Source organism: Propithecus coquereli, unplaced genomic scaffold (assembly GCF_000956105.1).
Source record: "Propithecus coquereli isolate 6110/MARCELLA unplaced genomic scaffold, Pcoq_1.0 Scaffold99, whole genome shotgun sequence".
Taxonomy (NCBI): Eukaryota; Metazoa; Chordata; class Mammalia; order Primates; family Indriidae; genus Propithecus; species Propithecus coquereli.
Genome location: NW_012156284.1, coordinates 8,976,117 through 8,996,229, shown reverse-complemented (window position 1 = coordinate 8,996,229; position 20,113 = coordinate 8,976,117). Strand labels below are relative to the sequence as shown.

The following is a 20,113-nucleotide window of genomic DNA, read 5'->3' as shown; positions in this document are numbered from 1 at the left end:
GGGAGGAGGGGACCGGTATATGCATACACAAAGAGTGCAATGCGCACCACCCGAAGGATGGACATATTTGAAACTCGGACTTCGGGGGGGGGGGCAAGGGCAACATACGTAACCTAAACATCTGTACCCCCATAATATGCTGAAATAAAAAAAAAATGAAAGAAAAAAAAAACAAAAAGCAGATAAGGGGAAAAAAGCATAGAGAGGGTCTGGATGGACACGGCAAGCCCTGAAAATGGTTCTATTTGGAACACAGCTTGCAAAACACTGACAATCTTTTATTTTCTTTTGGAGACAGAGTCTCTCTCTGTTGCCCAGGCTGGAGTGCCATGGCATCAGCCTAGCTCACTGCAACCACACACTCCTGGGCTCAAGCCATCCTCCTGCCTCAGCCTCCTGAGTAGACGGGACTACAGGGGCTCACCACGATGCCCGGCTAATTTTTCTATTTTTTATAGAGACGAGGTCTCACTCTTGCTCAGGCTGGTCTCAAAATCCTGACCTCAAGCGATCCTCCCACCTTGGCCTCCCAGAGTGTTAGGATTACAGGCGTGAGCCACCGCACCTGGCTGACACTGATGATCTTAAGTAAAATTTCTAAAACTTAAAAGTAAACCTAACATACCACTAAATTTACTAAGACACTATGTCACACATTTATGCCACTTATAAAATAAAACATAAAACCACATTGTCATCACTAATTCACAATCACAACTAATTATAATCATTGAAAAGCATAGTCCAGATTGAAGTATCCAATTAGGATCATCTATAAAGTAAATGCATGTTTAGTAAACTGAGCATGTGAGTGTTATTTTAGGAGAAATAATTAAACTACTTAAAGGGAATAAGATAGTTTCTTTTACTCTCAACACCCAAGAAGCTCTTGTTTTCATAAAACAACATATATTCTGGTAAATTTTTCTTTAATGGTTTAATATAATAAATATAATGTTTAATGATATAGTTCAAATTACTCTAACACCTGAAAGTAATGCTTGTTTTTAAGCAAAACTTTCCCTAGAATCTGATCAGAAGTAAAAGGGGAGAGGTGGTTTACCATAGCTGTCTCTAGAAATATATAATGCTATTTAGCAGCATTATTCATAATAGCCAAAAGGTAGAAGCAAGTCAAGTATCCATCAATGGATGAATGCATAAACAAAATGTGGGCTATACATACAATGGAATATTATTCAGCCTTAAAAAGGAAGGCAATTGTGACACATGTTGCAACATCAATGAACCTTGAGGACATTATGCTGAGTGAAATAAGCCAGTCACAAAAAGACAAATGCCGTATGATTCCACTTACGTGTGTTATGTAGAGTAGTCAAAATCATAGAGACAGAAAGTAAAATGGTGGTTGCCAGGTGCTGAGGGGAGGAGGGAATGGAATGGGGAGTTGTTTCATGAGCACACGGTTTCAATATTGCAAGATGAAAAGAGTTCTGGAAATGGATGGTGGTGATGCTTGCACAAAAATGTGAATATACTTAATGCCACGGAAGTGTACTCTTAAAAATGGTTAAGATGGTAAATTGTATGTTGTATGTACTTTACCACAATTTTTAAAAATTATATACAAATGCCTATACATATTTAAGAAAAATAAACTATCACATGTAAATGAAATCTTAAAAAAACACTTAGTGCATGTACTTAATTAGACCAACTTGCCAGCATTTGTAATAAACATTTGTGTTATCAGAACTATGGTGGAAGAGAAAATCTCACAAAAGCTACCTCAGCTGCTCCCCTCTCACCCAGCCTGCACTCACCCAGGAGACAGAGTCTACTTTCACCTATCACGGATTTCTGAAGACTTGTCTGAAAGTCAAATGTAGAAGAGTGGTAAGGTTGGTATTATTAACATGTCTGAACATGCTGAACGCCTGTAATTATTCTCTAAATGCCCATTTGCTTAGCAAGTACGTGCACAATGTATAAAGGTTTATTAAAATAGTGCTTCTCAAGCTTATATAGATATATATATTAATATATATATAGCTATGTATATATTAAGTACCGAACTAACTCTGCTAATCAATTCATACATTTATGTGGACTACATATGAGAAAGTTTGCTTACCAGACAAAAAGGCGATGTCTTGCATTAAGAAATGACTGATGTCCTTTACACGGAGGAGCAGCTCAGTTTCTATGACAAACAAGAAAGGGGAGGAAACAACACACATGTTAAAGTGCAGCTAAAACCAGACACAGGATTTCTCATTGTGCCAAAAAGAACTTTGTCTCCCGCAGATCTGTGTCCACAGACACACTGTTGATCTCCTCTTTCCTCCTCTCAGCTACATGGCAAGGAAATCATGCTCTTGAAAATATCACTTAATAAGTAGGACCAGTGACCTACTTCTCAGAATCTATGCCCAGGACATAAACGACTCTCACTCTCCAGAAAGCCAAGGGCAAAGGTGCAAACTGCAGGACGTCTGGGATTATCTGAAGGATAGATGCTCACATGGAGACACTGTAGCAGATCGCCTTCTACTTCCGGCAATGCTGTCCATTCTACAAAGCTTTATTAGCAATCGCAAAGCGCATTTTGCACCTTTTATCTTATTGGAGCCTTAAAATAACCCTGAGGTAGGTATTATTATCCCATCTAATTGATCAGGAAAAGAGTCTGAGAGAGAGTACAGTGCAGTGGTTAACCATGTGGACTTCTGAGCTTGTTGCATTTACTGGCTGTACAAACATGGGCAAGTTACTTAGCATCTCTGAGCCTTAGTTTCCTCAGCTATAAATTGGGCATAATGCTATCTACCTCAAAGGTGTCGTGCCAACTAAAGGTAATACTTGGCATAACAGTAGGTGTTCAATAAACAGGAGCATACTGCCATTACATTGTTTATTATTACAAACAGAACATCCATGCATTGTTCAATACGTTTCAGTTGTCCCAGATCTTAAGTGTTAACTTACAATGTTCAATTCCAGTGAACTCTACAGGGAACAAAAATCAAAGTCTGCTACCGCCTCTGGTCCATGAACAAGGATAACTTTTTAAAGGAAAATGAGTCATCAAACTAGGCTATTTTGGATCGTTGGTTTTAATGCCTGTGGTTCTACAGCTCTTACTGAAGAAATATTTTTCACCGGCTCTCTGACACAAAGTGCCTTCAAAGTCCTCATCTCTAGTGGTGTCAGGCTGATGACGCATTACCCTTTTCAGTACTCCTCAAACTGTATCATACAGATGTGTTTTATGAAGACCAATTCTCCTCGAGGGAATTAAAACAAAAAAGTTCTCGATAGGTCCACACTAGACAGTGGAATAGGGTATCTGTTATAAAATAAACCCCACCACCCAATTTGAAACAATGCAATTAATTGACACATTTATTTTCCCAAGATATATGCCATTACAAATCTGCAATTTGTCAGGATGTAAAAATCACTTCTTAAAAATGTCTTGTTATTTTATATATTTAGACTCCTGATATATTCCAGACCAAGGCACGCACGTTTACATTTGCAATTATTCTTTCAATGCTACATGCTTCCTCAGATAAAAGAATATGTTTATAATAGATACAAACACGTGTCACACATTGACATTTTCAGGCATGGAGACATGGAGGAAGGGTAAGAATGATGGCAATGCAAAAAGGAGTAGAACTCTCTCTGCCCTCAGGAGCCTGCAAAAGTAGCAATGGCCAATATGTGTTCTACCTTTTAAATGAGAGAGCGTTAGACTTAAAAATATTCCTACATAATGAGAGACTCAAATTTCTCCCCTGCTTTGATCAGTAGGAACACCTATCAAGATAAATTGATGGATTTTACGTCAGATAGCAGATCCAGAAGTACTAATATGTGCAACGTGATTCCTCCCATACCCTTGAGATTATTACACAGCTATAGAAACTATGTCCATTTACTTACACTTTAAACATTCAGGTAATGAGAGGCCTCAGGGCATAAAATAAAAGGCTGTGGGCTGGAAGCGGGAGAACCAGGGCCTAGTGTGAGTTCGGCCACTGAGCTGCTCTGTGATCTTGAACAAGACATTCCCCCCATGCAGCCTCATCACCCCCATTTTAGAAGTGAGGGCAATACAGCTAATGCTTTCTAAGGTCCCTTCCATTCTGTGAGATCCAACATGTAAAATCCATAGATATAAGAAAAACATCCTGATCTTTTCTATCTTAAAATGTCACCCACAATTGTGCCGATAAAAATAACATTTCCATTCTAATGAAAAAGGATGAAATAATGGTTAAAAGAGAAGATGTTACTACTTTAAGAAATGGTCAGGCCGGGCGCAGTGGCTCACGCCTGTAATCCTAGCACTCCGGGAGGCCGAGGCGGGTGGATCGCTCAAGGTCAGGAGTTCGAGACCAGCCTGACCAAGAGCAAGACCCCGTCTCTATTAAAAAATAGAAAGAAATGATCTGGACAACTAAAAATCTATATATATAGAAAAAATTAGCCGGGCATGGTGGTGCATGCCTGTAGTCCCAGCTACTCGGGAGGCTGAGGCAGAAGGATCGCTTGAGCCCAGGAGTTTGAGGTTGCTGTGAGCTAGGATGATGCCCCAGCATTCACTCTAGCCAGGGCAACAAAGCAAACCTCTGTCTCAAAAAAAAAAAAAAAATGGTCAAGTTCTGGGTTGGAAACAGACTGAAGGGAGAGGAGATAACACAGGAAAGGCAACAGGAGACACAAGGTTATCACTGAGCAGCCACAAAGGATGAGGCAAGATTGTTGCTGAGAACAAAGAGAAACAGAGTACTGACTTTGGAGAAAGTTGTGACACTGAGTTACACCCGGCTTTGTATCTGACCTTCTTGTATCTGACCACACAGATTGCTTCCTGAAATATAAAAATGAGAACAAATATAATTTATAATGTTCTTCTTGCTGACGCTTTAAACTCTCACTCTGGAGCATGACAGATAAAAAGCCTGGATCACCAAAGCAGGATCAAGTCCACATTATAGCATGTTCCCTGTTGACCAGATTCAATTTTAATCGGAGGCTTGTCAAGCTGCCCCAGGTGGAAAGTTCAATTACTCACAACTAAAAGGCATGCATTTTACTTACTTTTGACTAATTGCTAAGCCCAAAAAGGGCTGGTTGGGAAGCCAAATAAAGGGCCACAACTCAATAGGAGATCTGAAAAACACCCTTATAAACACCCTGATGGAGCACATCTTTCTTTAAGAGCTCTGCTGAAAAACCTTGCGTTTGTACAATCAAACACAATCAGACACAAACTGAAAACAAAAGACAAGCAAAAGGCAGGGGCACGGTGGCTCACACCTGTAATCCTAGCACTCTGGGAGGCCGAGGCGGGTAGATCTTTTGAGCTCAGGAGTTTGAGACCAGCCTGAGCAAGAGCGAGACCCCATCTCTACTAAAAATAGAAAGAAATTGGCCAAACAACTAAAAATATATATAGAAAAAAATTATCCCGGCATGGTGGCACGTGCCTGTAGTCCCAGCTACTCAGGAGGCTGAGGCAGGATCGCTTGAGCCCAGGGGTGTGAGGTTGCTGTGAGCTAGGCTGATGCCACGGCACTCACTCTAGCCCAGGCAACAGAGTGAGCCTCTGTCTCAAAAAAAAAAAAAAAAAAAAAAAAGCGCTCGTCAATTCATTCATTCCATACAAATGATCAGAAAACAAGAGTCAAGCTCTTATTGTCTTGACCATAAATTGCAAACAGATCACTAGTATTTCTTTTATAATACAAAAGGTAGTTATGCAAATGGGGATACAAGCTCGGAATTCAAATTTTTAAAGTTCTAAAAGATATGGAAATAAATAATCTATTTAGGATGGTTCACAGAGAGAATGAAGGTACAGCCATCTAATCAGTTGCCCCATTTTGATTGTGTCATTTGCAGAAATGCAGAACCCACGTCACCTCAATACAGGATGTACTTTAAAGTTTTTAAAGATTTATTTTGCATTCATTCACTTTTTTTTTTAAGGCTCTCAACAATTTTTATTATAAAACAGAACGATGACAAAATATAAGCTTACACATTAATATTTACATTACTTTCAAAATATATTAAAGCTTTAATTTATGAACAGAAATATCTTGTCTTCTCTTCTTTTTCTTTTCTGTTTTCTTTGCACCATTGATTTGCATTTTGACTTGATCTTGTAATTTAGAAAAGAATGCTTGGGACGACTTTAAGGCCTTGTCTTTACCTTCATCCTTCATTAAGGAAGCCTTGCCAGCTTTAGTTAGCTGTTTTAACTTCTCCGAAGCTACTGCTTTGGAGTATTTCCCTGCTTGTTCTGGGTTGCTTTTCTCAAGCAGTTTCCTCCGCTTCTCCTTTTCCTTTATTTTCGTATGTTTTTGATATTTCTTTTTCCTTCGTTCTCGTTTCTTGTCTGTAGCTGTTTTCTCAGCAGCTGTTTTTATATCTCCAGCTGTATGTTTCTCCTTTATTTCCTCCGGGGCCAAGAGAGTGGCATCGCTAACTCTCATTGGGGCCACTTCCTCTATGGTTATGGCTGGCAGATTTGACACAACTTTAATCTCTGGTACAGGCGGTTTAGGGATGAAGTGGAAGTGTAAGAGGGCATCCAATTTTAAGAAGAGGGAATCCATCATCTTCTGAATTTCTATATGTTATGGATTTTCTTCTTCTGCTGTTTTTTGCTGGTTGAGTTTGATGTATTCCTGTTCATAAATTTCAGCAAGGCTCAATTTACTCTTCTCGTGGTCTAATGTTAAACGCTTTTTATATTCATATGCATCCTCTTTAGGTTTTTCTTTACGTACTACATCGTCCCAAGCCTGATCTCTTATCCTCTGTTTAATGATGTCTTCTAGTTGAAGGGTGGTTTCCTCTGTAATCACAGGTGCCATTCGGACGGCATGGTCAAAGTGCAGGGTCTCCTCTAGAAGGCTGTTTTCTGGTCGCTTCTGTGCTGTCACTTCCCCTTGGAGCTGCCAAGGCTTTTTTCCCAACAATTCTTTTTCTAAAGATGTGATTTTTTTCATTCATCTTTTCCTGTCTTTTTTCAAAAGAGGATTTAACTTCATCAGAATTTTTCTTTACATTTAAAACATTTGTATCTTCAGTTTCCTCATCATCTGGCAAAGCAAAGGTCACTCTTTTCAAACTTTCTTTATGTTGTTTATCATCTTCATTTTCTTCAAGGTCATTATCTTCATCCGTTTCAGAAATGCTTAGTTCTTCTGCTTCTTCTTCAGCAATTTCTTCCTCATCTTTGTCTGAACCCAGCTCATCATCATGAGCACTTGCTATGTCTTCATCACTTTCAACTGGATCAAAGAAATCTCTGCATTTCAGGTTTCTCGAACTTTTACTTGACTTAGGTTTTTGACTTCCAAATAGTCCTCCTTCATCTTCATCAGAATCAACTTCTTCAAAAAAATCAATATCTTCATCCTCCTCCTCACTTTTTTGTTCCTCTTCTTTTTCTATGTTTTCTAAAAAGGCCTCCATTTCAGATAGTTAGAAAAATTTATCATCTACTACGGATTTTTCTCTTGGTTTCTTAGGCATTTTGCTTTGTACCTTGCTCTGCTGTTCTAATTTGCTGATATCAAAGTCAAGGTCAGAATCCTCATCACTGAAAACTGGGCTTTTCCTCAGATCAAATCTACTTGAGTTTTTAGCTCTCTCATCCTCTTTAGGACCGTCAGCATCTATGTCTGATGCTTCTTCCTGCTCCAAAACTTGTTCTAGGTCTTTCTGGCCATCAGCCTCCATCTCTGAATCATCCTCTTCACACTCTTGTTCTTCACTCTCTGGGAGGAGACTGATATCTTCTTCTTTAATTGTTTCACTAACTGCATTCTGGAAGTATTGTAAAATTGGTTCATTCTGCAATTCCAGTTGTTGCCAGATCTGCTCATCATCAAAATTGTCTAACACAAGTTTCCGTAAAGGACTCCCATGGATCCTACCATTCTCTAGTATTTTATTAAAGTCATAAAGTACTTTGGTTAAAGAAGTAAATTTTGATACTAATCCATCTTGAATCTTCCTTCAGACACCGCTCCAGGGTCCGTCGACGTCAGACCCACGGGGCCATGGCTGTCAGCAACTCCAGACGCAGCGCCACATGCACTCATTCACTTTTTTAAAAGAAGTATTTATTGAGCACCTACTATATGCCAGATACTATTCTAAGCTGTGCTTGAACAGATGTTCTGAGAAAAAGTAAAGGTTCACAATCAAATAAGTTTGTTAAATACTGATGGCTAACCATACTGCAATATGTCCCACGGAATACACATGTACACATTGTGTCTCTTTGGGTATGAGCCATGTATGTGGTGTTTCCCAAACCTATTTGATCAGGTACTCCTTTGCTTGGTTGATTGGTTGTTTTTTCCCCCACAGAGAGTGACAAAAACAAACAAAAGCAACAGAGAGTGCTCTAAAGACTCCATATGAAGAAGCACTTTGTTCTGAAAGTCAGAGCTATGTGTAGATGAAATGACTGCCATGGAAATTAGACAAGCCCTTTCCTATCACTAATAGTGTTTGAACAGAGGCCAAGCAGCTCTGTGGTAAGGATGCTACAGAGCTCAATGAAGCACAGAGCGGGGTTGGACGATCTTCCAAGTCCTACTTCTCTGAGAGCCTATGCCTCCGTGATTTGAGTTTATATTACCATTCCAGGGAATTTAAATTCTACTGAGTTTATTAATAACTCCTATTGGGAAAATGATAGTTTAAGAAATTAAGTAAATTGGTATCTATAAGCATCCCCATTTTATAGAAAACATTTTTACTTCAGATCCTGGAGTACAACAGCAATAATTCCAACCCTTGAGCTATATTTCGCAGTGACACTCTCTCATGTCCACTTATCCTTCTCTGGGGTTTCTGTTCATATACCATAGAAGAATACGAGTTCTGAACCAGGCTGCACACACATGCCTCTTTGTACAAGCACTACAGAGCCATGGCAAATAAGCTGCTTAAAAGGGCAAATGCCTCTATTTTCACATTTTCCTAAAAATAAAATAAGAAGCAAAAACAGAAAACAAAAAAATAGAAATAGAAAGGAAAATAAAAGAAATGTCAAACAGAAAGATAAAGTCTCTTCTGTGGCAATAAACCCACTGCCACCACCAATATGAAAAGAGAGTGGGAACGTGTAGTAAGCGATGAACAACAGCTATCATTCGCCCAGCACCTAGTATTTGCCAAGCACTGCACAAGGCCCTGCATATGCAGTTTCTCTCACCTTAACAGCAGTCGTCCAGGGTGGATATCAAAGCATCTTACAGATTAGGAAACAGGCTCAGAAAGGCTACCATTCATGTACTCACTCATTCAAGAGACTCAGGTCGAACCAATGCCAGATGCCAGTCACTGCTCAGACTTAAATTAGAATCTAGTAGGAGGTTTAGAAAAGCTTTTACTGTGTCATCTATCTCATTCCCTAACCTTCAGTTAGCCATCTAAAATCTGTACTTAGAAGAATACACTCAATTAGCTCTAATGCAAATTACTAACCAGATATGGCTCCATATATCAAGAATGTTTATAAGCAATCTTTTGTAAGAAACTCCATTCTTTTTATAGCCTTAAATTCTCAACAATGATGCTTACTTTTAGTAATCATCTCTTTGAAAGTCCCCTGTTGCTGATATACAGGACAGATAAAATTAGGTTTTGTTCAGAGCCCTAAATCCTGCTGCAAGGCAGATGGGATTCTATGAGTGTAATTTTTCCCTTTCAATCTGACCGTCAGATACTCTATACCATTTGTAAACAGTAATGACTTAGCGCATGCAACATATTGAAGTGCTGTCTTCACTAATGTTATACTTTAAAAGGTAGGATAAATAAAAGGGTAATTCCAAAACCATCTCAAAATGAATTCCCATTAGACTACAGTAGAACAATCTACACAGTACTTTGTTCTGTAATAAAGGTACAGTGTGAAAGGCTTGCAAAATTCTGTACTAACAGAATAAAACCAAGATTCATGCTAAATCCTTCTTCTGCTAACACCTACAGGGGCCTCCTTCCAATCCATTGTCATTCAAGGCACCAAACAGCTAGGGAGTCTCTGCTAGGTGCTGTGGCCCATGGGAATATGAACTGAGTTCCTCACCTCACAATGCTTAAAAATTAACAGAAGGTACAACATATAAACTATTGGCCATAAAATAAGGTAGAGTGCAGTACATGCTGTAATAGAAATATGTGATATAGAATATGGGGAAGGGAGAAATTATTACATCTAAATTGAGGGAGAGAGAAAGAAGAAGGTTTCAAAGATGATGTGATATGTGAGCCGTGCCTTGAAAATTGATTAATATTCAAATACATGGACAGGGAATAGAGAATGACATTTCAAGTGGAAGAAAGAAGGCACCAATGCAGGAGCAGGCGAAGGAATCAGGGACTGTCTATGGCCTGATATGGTTTAGGTATAGAGACGGGGCAGTCTGGCTAAAGCTAGAAAGCAAGACCAGAAGCAGGAAAGTAGGGAATCCTGCATGCCTCCAGAGGAGAAGAGCAGGCTTCTTGAAGGCCTGTGATTCGGCATCACTGACTTAGCACAGAGATGTCCAGGCAGGCAAACCCTGCAACAGCATGGCAGGGATGTAGAAACTGGTGGATTCTACAATCAATTAGCTACCAACTTTTGATATAACTTCGGGCATTCACTTAAGGTTCCCTATGACTCAGATTGTGTTCAAGCATGTACACAACAGAATGTGTGGGGATGGGAAGGGAAAGAGAAGAGGAAGGATCTCCCCCACGAGTTATAAAACTCCAAATAAAACTTGGCAGGAGTACTATTCTAAGGTGCTAAGTACTATTCTATTCAAATGTTAATATTTCTGAAATCTGGATGTATCTTAGATCTGAATTCCATCATCACATTTGATGCAGTTTTTCATTTTTCTGCCTAAAACCCTATATTAAGTACCTTAGAACCAATCAAATATAATTATAAAAAAGAAAAATAAAAAATTCAAAAAATAAATTCAAACCGCTTTATAGTTGACATATATAAGTATATTTTTGTAATAAATATTAGCCATCAGTGCAACTATATTCTGGGTCCTGTGAGTTCACCTAGTAAATCATCTTACCTGGGGTGTCTTGGGGAAACCCCACACACAGTCATTTCCCCAAAGGAGGAAGTGAAACTATCTGTATTCATAAATGAAATGATCTTCTATATAGATAACACTATGGAATTCACACACACATACACACAACCTGTTAGAATAAACAAGTTCAGGTGGGCATGTTGGCTCACACCTGTAATCCTAGCCCTCTGGGAGGCCGAGGCAGGAGGATCACTTGAGGTCAGGAGTTCAAGACCAGCCTGAGCAAGACCAAGACCCCATCTCTACTAAAAACAGAAAAATTAGCCTGGCATTGTGGCTGAGTAGTACCAGCTACTCGGGAGGCTGAGGCAGAAGGATCATTTGAGCCCAGGAGTTTGAGGTTGTAGTGAGCTATGATGATGCCACTGTACTCTACCCAGGGCGACAGAGCAAGACTCTGTCTCAATAAAAAGAAAAAAGGACAATAACAAGTGTTGGCAAGTATGTGGACAAATTGAAACCCTCGTACATGTAAATGTAAAATGTTCATGTAAAACATAAAATAGTTCAGCTCCTATGGAAGAGAGTTGTGCAATTCCTCAAAAAGTTAAACATAGATTTACCATATGACCTATCATTTTTACTTCCAGGTATATATCCAAGAGAAATGAAAACATACATCTCTAAGAAAACTTATACAAGAATGTTAATAGCACCATTACTCATAAAAACCAAAAAGTGGAAATAATTCAAATGTCCACTAACTGAAGAATGGATAAACAAAAGTGGTATATCCATACAATGGAAAATCATTTGGCAATAAAAAGGAATGAAGGACTGACACATGCTACAAGATAGATGTATCGAGAAAATTATGCTAAGTGAAAGAAGCCAGACACAAAAGACCACACATTATGTGTTTCCATTTATATGAAATGTCCACTATAAGCATATAGAGAAAGACAGAAAGTAGAGTAGAGGTTGCTTAAGACTTAGAGGAATAAAGAAACTGGGGAGATGATAGCTAAAGGGTATAGGATTTTTTGGGGGAGTAATGAAATATTCTAAAATTGCTTGCAGTGATGTTACATAACTCTGTGAATATACTATAAACATTGAGTTTAAATGGGCAAATTGTATGATATGTAGATTATATCTCAATAGAGCCATTACCAAAAAAAAATCAAGGAAAACAATGATATTTGTAAGAAAAAAGTTCATTTGAACAATGGGTGTACTTTTTCCACTTCTCCATTCAAAGAAATTTTATCATAAAAAACAGAAAAGAAAAGGTATCAAAAACACAAGAAATGGGCTCAACTTTTAGAAATGTATGCTAAGGAAAAAAGATGAAGGTTGAGCATAAAATAAACCATAACATCACAGCACCAATATGTTAAACGCAGTGGTTACATTTGAGCATTGTTATCTTGAATGATACATATATATTAAATTCTGAATGTTTTTGCACAAATAAGCATTTCTTACAGAGATCATACAGCATAGTACTTATGAGTGCACACTCCAGAAACAGATTGGCTGGATTCAAATCCAGTTCTACCACTTGCTGGTTAAGTGACTGTGGGCAAGCTGCTTAAACTCTGTGGGTCTGTTTCTTTTATTTGTAAAATGGGAGAAATGGTAGCACCTATTTCACGGAGTTATTGAAATTAGTAAAGTTATTAATATATGCAAAGCACTTACAACAGTGTCTAATATATGGTAAATGCTTGATAAATATTGTTACAGAATAAAGAAAAAGTAACATTATATAATAATTTTAAAGGCTTCATGTAAAAGTGAGCATTCATGAAGAAGCAGACAATGATGAGTTTAGCATTAGAGTTCTGCAAAGATTTTAATTCTGCATCACCTCATCATCTTCTCCAATCACAAAGACCCCAGAGCCAAAACTCCATGCCTACCTTTTCCCCCTTTAGGCCATCTGTGAATAGGGTAATGGGTAGGGTAATGGGTCATGTTTCCTTATCCCTAGCTCACCTCATATACAAAAAGAACTCATATCTAATATGAGTTCAAGAATCTCAAAAGTGAACTTCCAAGTTTGAAAAAAAGTGGAATAGGCCGGGCGCGGTGGCTCACACCTGTAATCCTAGCACTCTGGGAGGCCAAGGCGGGCGGATTGTTTGAGCTCAGGAGTTCGAGACCAGCCTGAGCAAAAGCGAGACCCCGTCTCTACTAAAAAAAATAGAAAGAAATTATCTGAACAACTAAAAACATATAGAAAAAATTAGCCGGGCATCGTGGCGCGTGCCTGTAGTCCCAGCTACTCAGGAGGCTGAGGCAGTAGGATCGCTTGAGCCCAGGAGTTTGAGGTTGCTGTGAGCTAGGCTAACGCCACAGCACTCACTCAAGCCAGGGCAACAGAGTGAGACTCTGTCTTAAAAAAAAAAAAAAAAAAAGTGGAAGAGCTTCCCTCTTTGGTCATATGGAGAGCTAAAATTCCTGAAAACCCTTCCTGCTACAAAACACGAAAACATGTTGGGAAGAAGAAAATTAAATCCTTTTTAATGCATGGCAGAGGTGGCAGGAAAGACAAGCAAATCCTCAGAGGTCAAAACCATTACCTGGGCAGATATCCTGCGGGAGAAGCCAACTAAGAATAGCAGTTGGCTATCCTAGGTGACTCAGGCTTGGTGCTAATGGTCATACATTGATGAGGATTCAAACCCTATGGCACTGGGAATTAGATCAGAGAAAATATAGGATAATATTTATATAACCTGTGGGTAGAACAGAATTTTTAAAATAGGACACAAGACACACAAATCATAAAAGAAAAGATTGGTAAATTAGGCTACATTAAAATTAAAAATTTCTTTCATCAGAAGACATGATAAAGAAAGTTATGAGACAAGCCACAGACTGGGTGAAAATTTTTGCAACAAATATAACTGATAAAGAATGAGCAATCATATCAAGGATATATAAAAAGTTGTACGTCAATAAGAAAAAGACAAACAACCCGATAGATACATGGAAAAAAAATAACACAAGCAGGTATTTATTTCACAGAAGAGGAAACAGGAATGGCCAATAAACATTTGAAAAGCTGCTCTACTGCATTTGTAATGTGTGAAATGCAAACGGCAGGGGCAGTAGGATAACCTATTATACCCACCATTCAAGCAACAATTTTCAAAAATCTGACATCAGCAAGCATTTATGTGTGCAACAACATAATCATTATAAATGTGTTTTGGTGTTGAATTTGGCTCTTACCACAGGTTTACTTTTCATTTTGCACAAAGCGTTCATTTTGAAAGATTACTTTAAAGTGAGTTTAGTGGTAACTGAAAGAAAATATATTGGGTAGAGTTTTAACCCATTAGAGCTGAAGGATAAATATGAATGACTTGACACAGTCTAAAATGAAAAAAACAAAATTAGATGCGGCAATAAAGATCAAAGAAATTCTGAGATTGCATTAAAGACATGTATAATGTCAAATCAAACATTCCAAGTGTTGCCTGAGCACCTACTATGCATTCAACGTCGCATACACAGCACATGCTAATGTATAGGTTCCAAATTGGGGCAGAACATCCAGAGATCTGGCTGTCCTCAGATGCTCAGGCTTTTAAGTGTGCTTTGATGGAAGGAACCATGGGATGATTTTAGCCCCAGTAGCACCAAGTGGAATTCTAGAGGAAGATGGGAAATGGAAGGAAGGAATGAGAGGATAAAAGGAAAGAATAGGAATACAAAACAGGAATCCACATTTCAACACAACTTTAAGTGTTTTCTCATTTATCTTTCAGCTACTCTAATCATTCATGCATTTGTTCTTTCAGCAAGCCTTTGTTAGGCTCCTGTTTTACGCCAGGCCCTGTGCAGTGCTAGGGATACAGAAATCAGTTAGACACTGGCCCTGGATCTCATGGGGCTCTTCACCTAGAAGCAGGAGGCAGTTAAAGCCCAGAGTGAAAAGTGTTAACAATAGTATTAAGCCCAGGGTGCCACAAGTATGCAGTGAAAGGATGTCTAGCACTAAACTGATAAAATAGATCACGTATGAAAAATGAACAAAATGGTTTTATACCTAACCTATGCCAAATACCTCCAGGGACACTTTCAGCACTTGACTTTCAAGTCATGATTCAGTGCTAAATTGAGGTTATACTATAACCTTAATTATATTAATAATTAAGACCTGCTTCCAGGGAGATCAGTATGATAGCAAGCTCCCTTGTCTTTTCATGTATCAGACATATTTGTGTGTGTTGCAAGTGAAGGGGAGCGATTCATCTCTGTAACTTCTGTAACACTAATATTTACACATATATGTACATACATATAGTGCACAGACATGAAAATGCTAAGTGTTGTAATTAAAATGGAGGGTTTAGGAAGTTCATTCTCCATCTTTAAAACCACTTGTAAAATCAACATCCAATATGAAGAAGCTCACACTGAGATGAAAAGGAAAAAAACACAGTGGGGAGCTTTTTCTCACTCTTCAGTGCTAAAGCAATTTTGTGACTTGAACATGTGTCTTAAAATTTACAATTCATAAAAGTTAACAAAATCTTTGCTAAATGCCAGGTCTATGGTAAAGGCTCTTTTAAAAATGTACCATCATTGTCTTCAAAACTATACATTGTCATGAAAATAACTGTCTTTGAGAATTAACTTCCTTGAGTAATTCTGAAAGCACAGCTAAAAACAAACAAACAAACAAAATAAAACCAATCGTCATCACACATTTTGAATTATCCAGATTATTCCTTAACAATAGAAATTTGAAGAAAAGGCACTTGAAGGGACATTACTTTATCCAGCTAAACCATCATCATTCGGTACCCACAGTGCAAATGAGTAGGGACATGCTTGAACATCAGCTTAAAGACATGATAGTCCCCGACCACTATAGCCACAGCCACCACTAAATAATTCTAAATATACAATCTTAGCAATAGGTATTTACATTAATCTCTTTTTAATTTTTATCATAGCAGGAGACCTTTAGAGAGCAGCTATTTAAAGAACAAGCTATAAAAATAGACAAGATGACCCACTAATATCAGAACTCACACTATCCATGTAGACATATAACTAAATGCCAGATCTCCTACTCCACGGCTATTCATCTCTTCTTGGGTTCAGAAAATCTAATTTTGAAATACATAGCATATGCAACGGTAAATCCAATTAAAATGACTTACTTTTAGTTTATAATGCATGAAGAAGAACACACAACATCTGTTAATGGTCCTTGAATATGTTAACAAAGGAAGCAAAACTGACCCTCTTTTGTAAACTAAGTGCAAAGTGACAAACAAAAACAGGGCTGCTGCTTTTTGCTCTGTGACTAATCCCATGATCTGGCTTGCAATTGCAAATTCAAAGATGTCCCCAAATATGCATATTCCCTCTAAGTGCCATCAAAGAGTCTATGAATGCATATACCTAATTATACGATTTTAGTTGAAATAGCAAAATATTATTTAAACTAACTCTCTAAGGTTATTCTTGTCATCAGACTGGGTATTCAATAGCTAATGCTTCAACTTAACTAGCAGTGGCACAAGAGTGCAAATGAAGATGTGATGGCCAAAGAATTCTCAGTATCCCTGAACATACAGAATATTCCTGGCTGATAGCAGCCGCTGATGCCGGCCAGCCAAGCTATATTTGAAAGGCAGCTCAACCTCTACCAGACCCTTCAGCTACAACCAAGTTATTCAAAATTCATATCCCAGTAGCATCTACAAGCTTTCTCTTTCACCTAGAACATTTACAAAGAGATTCATTAGCAGCTTATTAGAAATGATGTCACTGTATAATCACATATATATCAAATACATATGTAATATATATTATATACAAAGTATATATGTAACTTGATTTTAAAACTTGATTTCCAGTGAAGAAAATTACAGATAATTATCTTGTTGTTTTGGTGGGATTGTTTTGAGAAGTGGGAGGTGCTACCTAGATTTTTTAAAGTCCAGAATTCTAATTTTAGTGACTGAGTAAAAGATTATTTGAATATCAAAGAATTAAAGTCATAATGGTGACACTGACATTATGCTTTAAAGTCATTGACTCTCACATCTATAAAGGCGTTTCAGGCAAACACTGACCCATTTATTAAATAATATATTTGTTATAATCTCATTTTAATTTTAACTAATTTTCTGAGTGGCTGGAGGTGATCTGAATAGGAAATTGGTCCAATCTACAGCAAACAAAGACAGAAAGGAGCTTCTAAATTTCATCTGCTTATTTGGACATAAGTAGTGTGGACAACTGTGTACAGATTCACCATTTTCAAATACACTAGTTTCTCCATGAGTTTATTTATTTATTTATTTTTTAATTTCAGCATATTACGGGGGTACCAATATTTAGGTTACATGTATTGCCTTTGCCCCACCTGAGTCAGAGCTTCGAGCGTGTCCATCCCCCAGACGGTGCACACCACACCCATTAGGTGTGTATATACACCAAGGGTTTATCGAAATTATAAGCACACTAAGACAAAACTGGGCAAATGATTTCTCTGTGCTAAAAAGATACAGTAGCCTTTTTGTCCTCTATGAAAGGAAAATTTTAAAATAACAAAGTGATTTTATATTATATGTCTTATTTTTTCTCTTATACTCTTTTATGTGTATCATAATTTTCATAAATAAATAATTTTGAAATACACACATTCAAAGACAAGTCTTAGATCAACCTACAGGGTATGATCCCAGTTTGGTAAAATATCTAGATATATGTGGACTCTTTATTGTCCTTCTCACCAGTTAAAAATAAGCTCCCTAAAGGCAGAGATTTATTTTATTCACTAAAATATCCCAATAGTGTCTAGCACATAGGAGGTGATCAAAAAATGTTTGTTGAATTGAATTGATACACCTATATTTATAGAAAACCTCTTATGTCCGCACACACATATGGAGCAGTGTTTACCTCCAGTGAGTAGGACTTCGCTAGACACATGGGTGACTTTCATGTATTAGTTTCTGGACATTTGTACTGCTTAGACGTTTTACAAAGATTACATATGACTAATTTAATTATAAACCTAAGAAAATGAGGGAATAAAAGATACTTCCCTACCAAGAACAAAAAACAAAAACAGGAAAAAGAAGTGCCAAAGGCACTGGGAAAGGAAGGGAGTAAGAAAGAAGAAATAAGGAAGAGGAAGAACTGAGAAGAGACAGGGATGAAAGGAAAGGACAGAAAGAAATGCATGAGGAAAAATTAGGTGCAGCTGGTGGGAAATGACAGCGAGAAGACCTCCACCCATGAGCTTGGTGTCCCAGGTCACTGCCCCTTGACTATATATGTTTCTATATATGTCTCTTAATTAAGAGCACGTCTGTGGAAACCTTTTCCTTCAGTCGCCCTTCAGATTAAAATCACCCAGTAGACCAATGTCCTAGAGAGTTTCTGCAATATTTTCTTCTAGTAGTTTCATAGCTTCAGATCTTAGATTTAAGTTTTTAATCCATTTTGATTTGTTTTTATTTTTTTTTTGATAAGATGAGAGATAGGGGCCTAGTTTCATTCTCCTGCATATAGCTATCCAGTTTTCTCAGCACCATTTATTGAAAAGACTGTCCTTTCCCCACTATATGTTCTTGGAGCCTTTGTGGAAGATGAGTTGGTGGTAAATATGTGGATTTATATCTGGGTTCTCTATTCTGTTCCATTGGTCTATGTGTCTATTTTTATGGCAGTACCATGCTGTTTTGGTTACTGTAAGTTTGTAGTAGATTTCGAAGTCAGGTGATGTGATGCCTCCCATTCTGTTCTTTTTGCTCAGGACTGCTTTGGCTATGTAGGGTCTTTTGTGATTCCATACAAATTTTAGGATATTTTTTTCTATTTCTGTGAAGAATTTCATTGGCATTTTGATAGAAATTGCATTGAGTCTATAAATTGATTTGGGTAGTACTGTCATTTTAACAATTTTTTTTGAGACAGGGTCTCACTTTGTTGCCCAGGAAGTGCAGTGGCACTATCATAACTCACTGTAGCCCCAAACTCTTGGGCTCGAGAGATCCTCCTGCCTCAGCCTCCCAAGTAACTGGGACTATAGGGATGTGCCACCACACCCAGCTAATTTTTTTGTATTTCGTAGAGAAGAGGTCTCACTCTGTTGCCCAGGCTGGTCTCAAACTCCTGGCCTCAAGCGATCCTCCCGCCTCGGCCTCCCAAAGTGCTAGGAATACAGGCATGAGCCACTGTGCCCGGCCCATTTTAACAATATTGATTCCTTCAATCCATAAGTATAAAATATCCTTCCATTTTTTTGTGTGTCCTCTTCTATTTCTTTCATCAGAATTTTATAGTTTTCCTTGTATTGATCTTTCACTTCTTTGGTTAGACTGATTGCTAGGTATTTCATATCTTTTGTAGCTATTGGAAATGTGATTGCTTTCCTGATTTATTTTTCCAGGACATTGGTCTGGTGAACATTTTTTGTGTAAGACCTCAAAAGCACAGGGAACCAAAGCAAAAATAGGTAATTGTGACTACATCAAGCTAAAAAAGAAAGCAAAGGAAACAATCAACAAAGTGAAGAGACAACCCACAGCATGAGAGAAAATATTTGTAAACTATCCACCTGACAAGAGATTAATAACCAAAATATATAAGGAGCCCAAACAACACATTAGCTAAATAAATAAAATAATCCAATTATAATGGGCAAAATATCTGAACAGACATTTTTCCAAAAAAGGTATACAAATGGCCAATATGTATATGAAAAAATGTTCAACATCACTAATCATCAAAGAAATGCAAATCAAAACCACAATGAGATATCATCTCACCCTAGTTAAAATGGTTTATATAAAAAAGACAGGCAATAACAGATGCTGGCAAGGATATGGAGAAAGGGGAACCCTCATATGCTGTTGGTGGGAACGTAAACTAGTGCAACCACTACGGAGAACACTGTGGAGGTTCCTCAAAAAAACGAAAGACGGGCCGGGCGCGGTGGCTCATGCCTGTAATCCTAGCTCTCTGGGAGGCCGAGGTGGGTGGATTGTTTGAGCTCAGGAGTTCGAAACCAGCCTGAGCAAGAG

The 20,113-nt window shown here is 38.0% G+C and overlaps 1 protein-coding gene and 1 pseudogene across 1 annotated transcript in view; both read right to left on the bottom strand.

Annotated features, from left to right (window-relative positions):
• The window catches only part of MCF2 (MCF.2 cell line derived transforming sequence), a 96,637-nt gene that overhangs the window by 65,852 nt on the left and 10,672 nt on the right, over positions 1-20,113 (bottom strand). Inside the window, exon 2 of the mRNA XM_012665262.1 lies at positions 2,096-2,164. Within this exon, the coding sequence (XP_012520716.1) occupies positions 2,096-2,164 (69 nt within the window). The remainder of the gene's footprint in view (positions 1-2,095; positions 2,165-20,113) is intronic.
• The window catches only part of LOC105827213, an 18,048-nt pseudogene continuing 3,941 nt past the window's right edge, over positions 6,007-20,113 (bottom strand).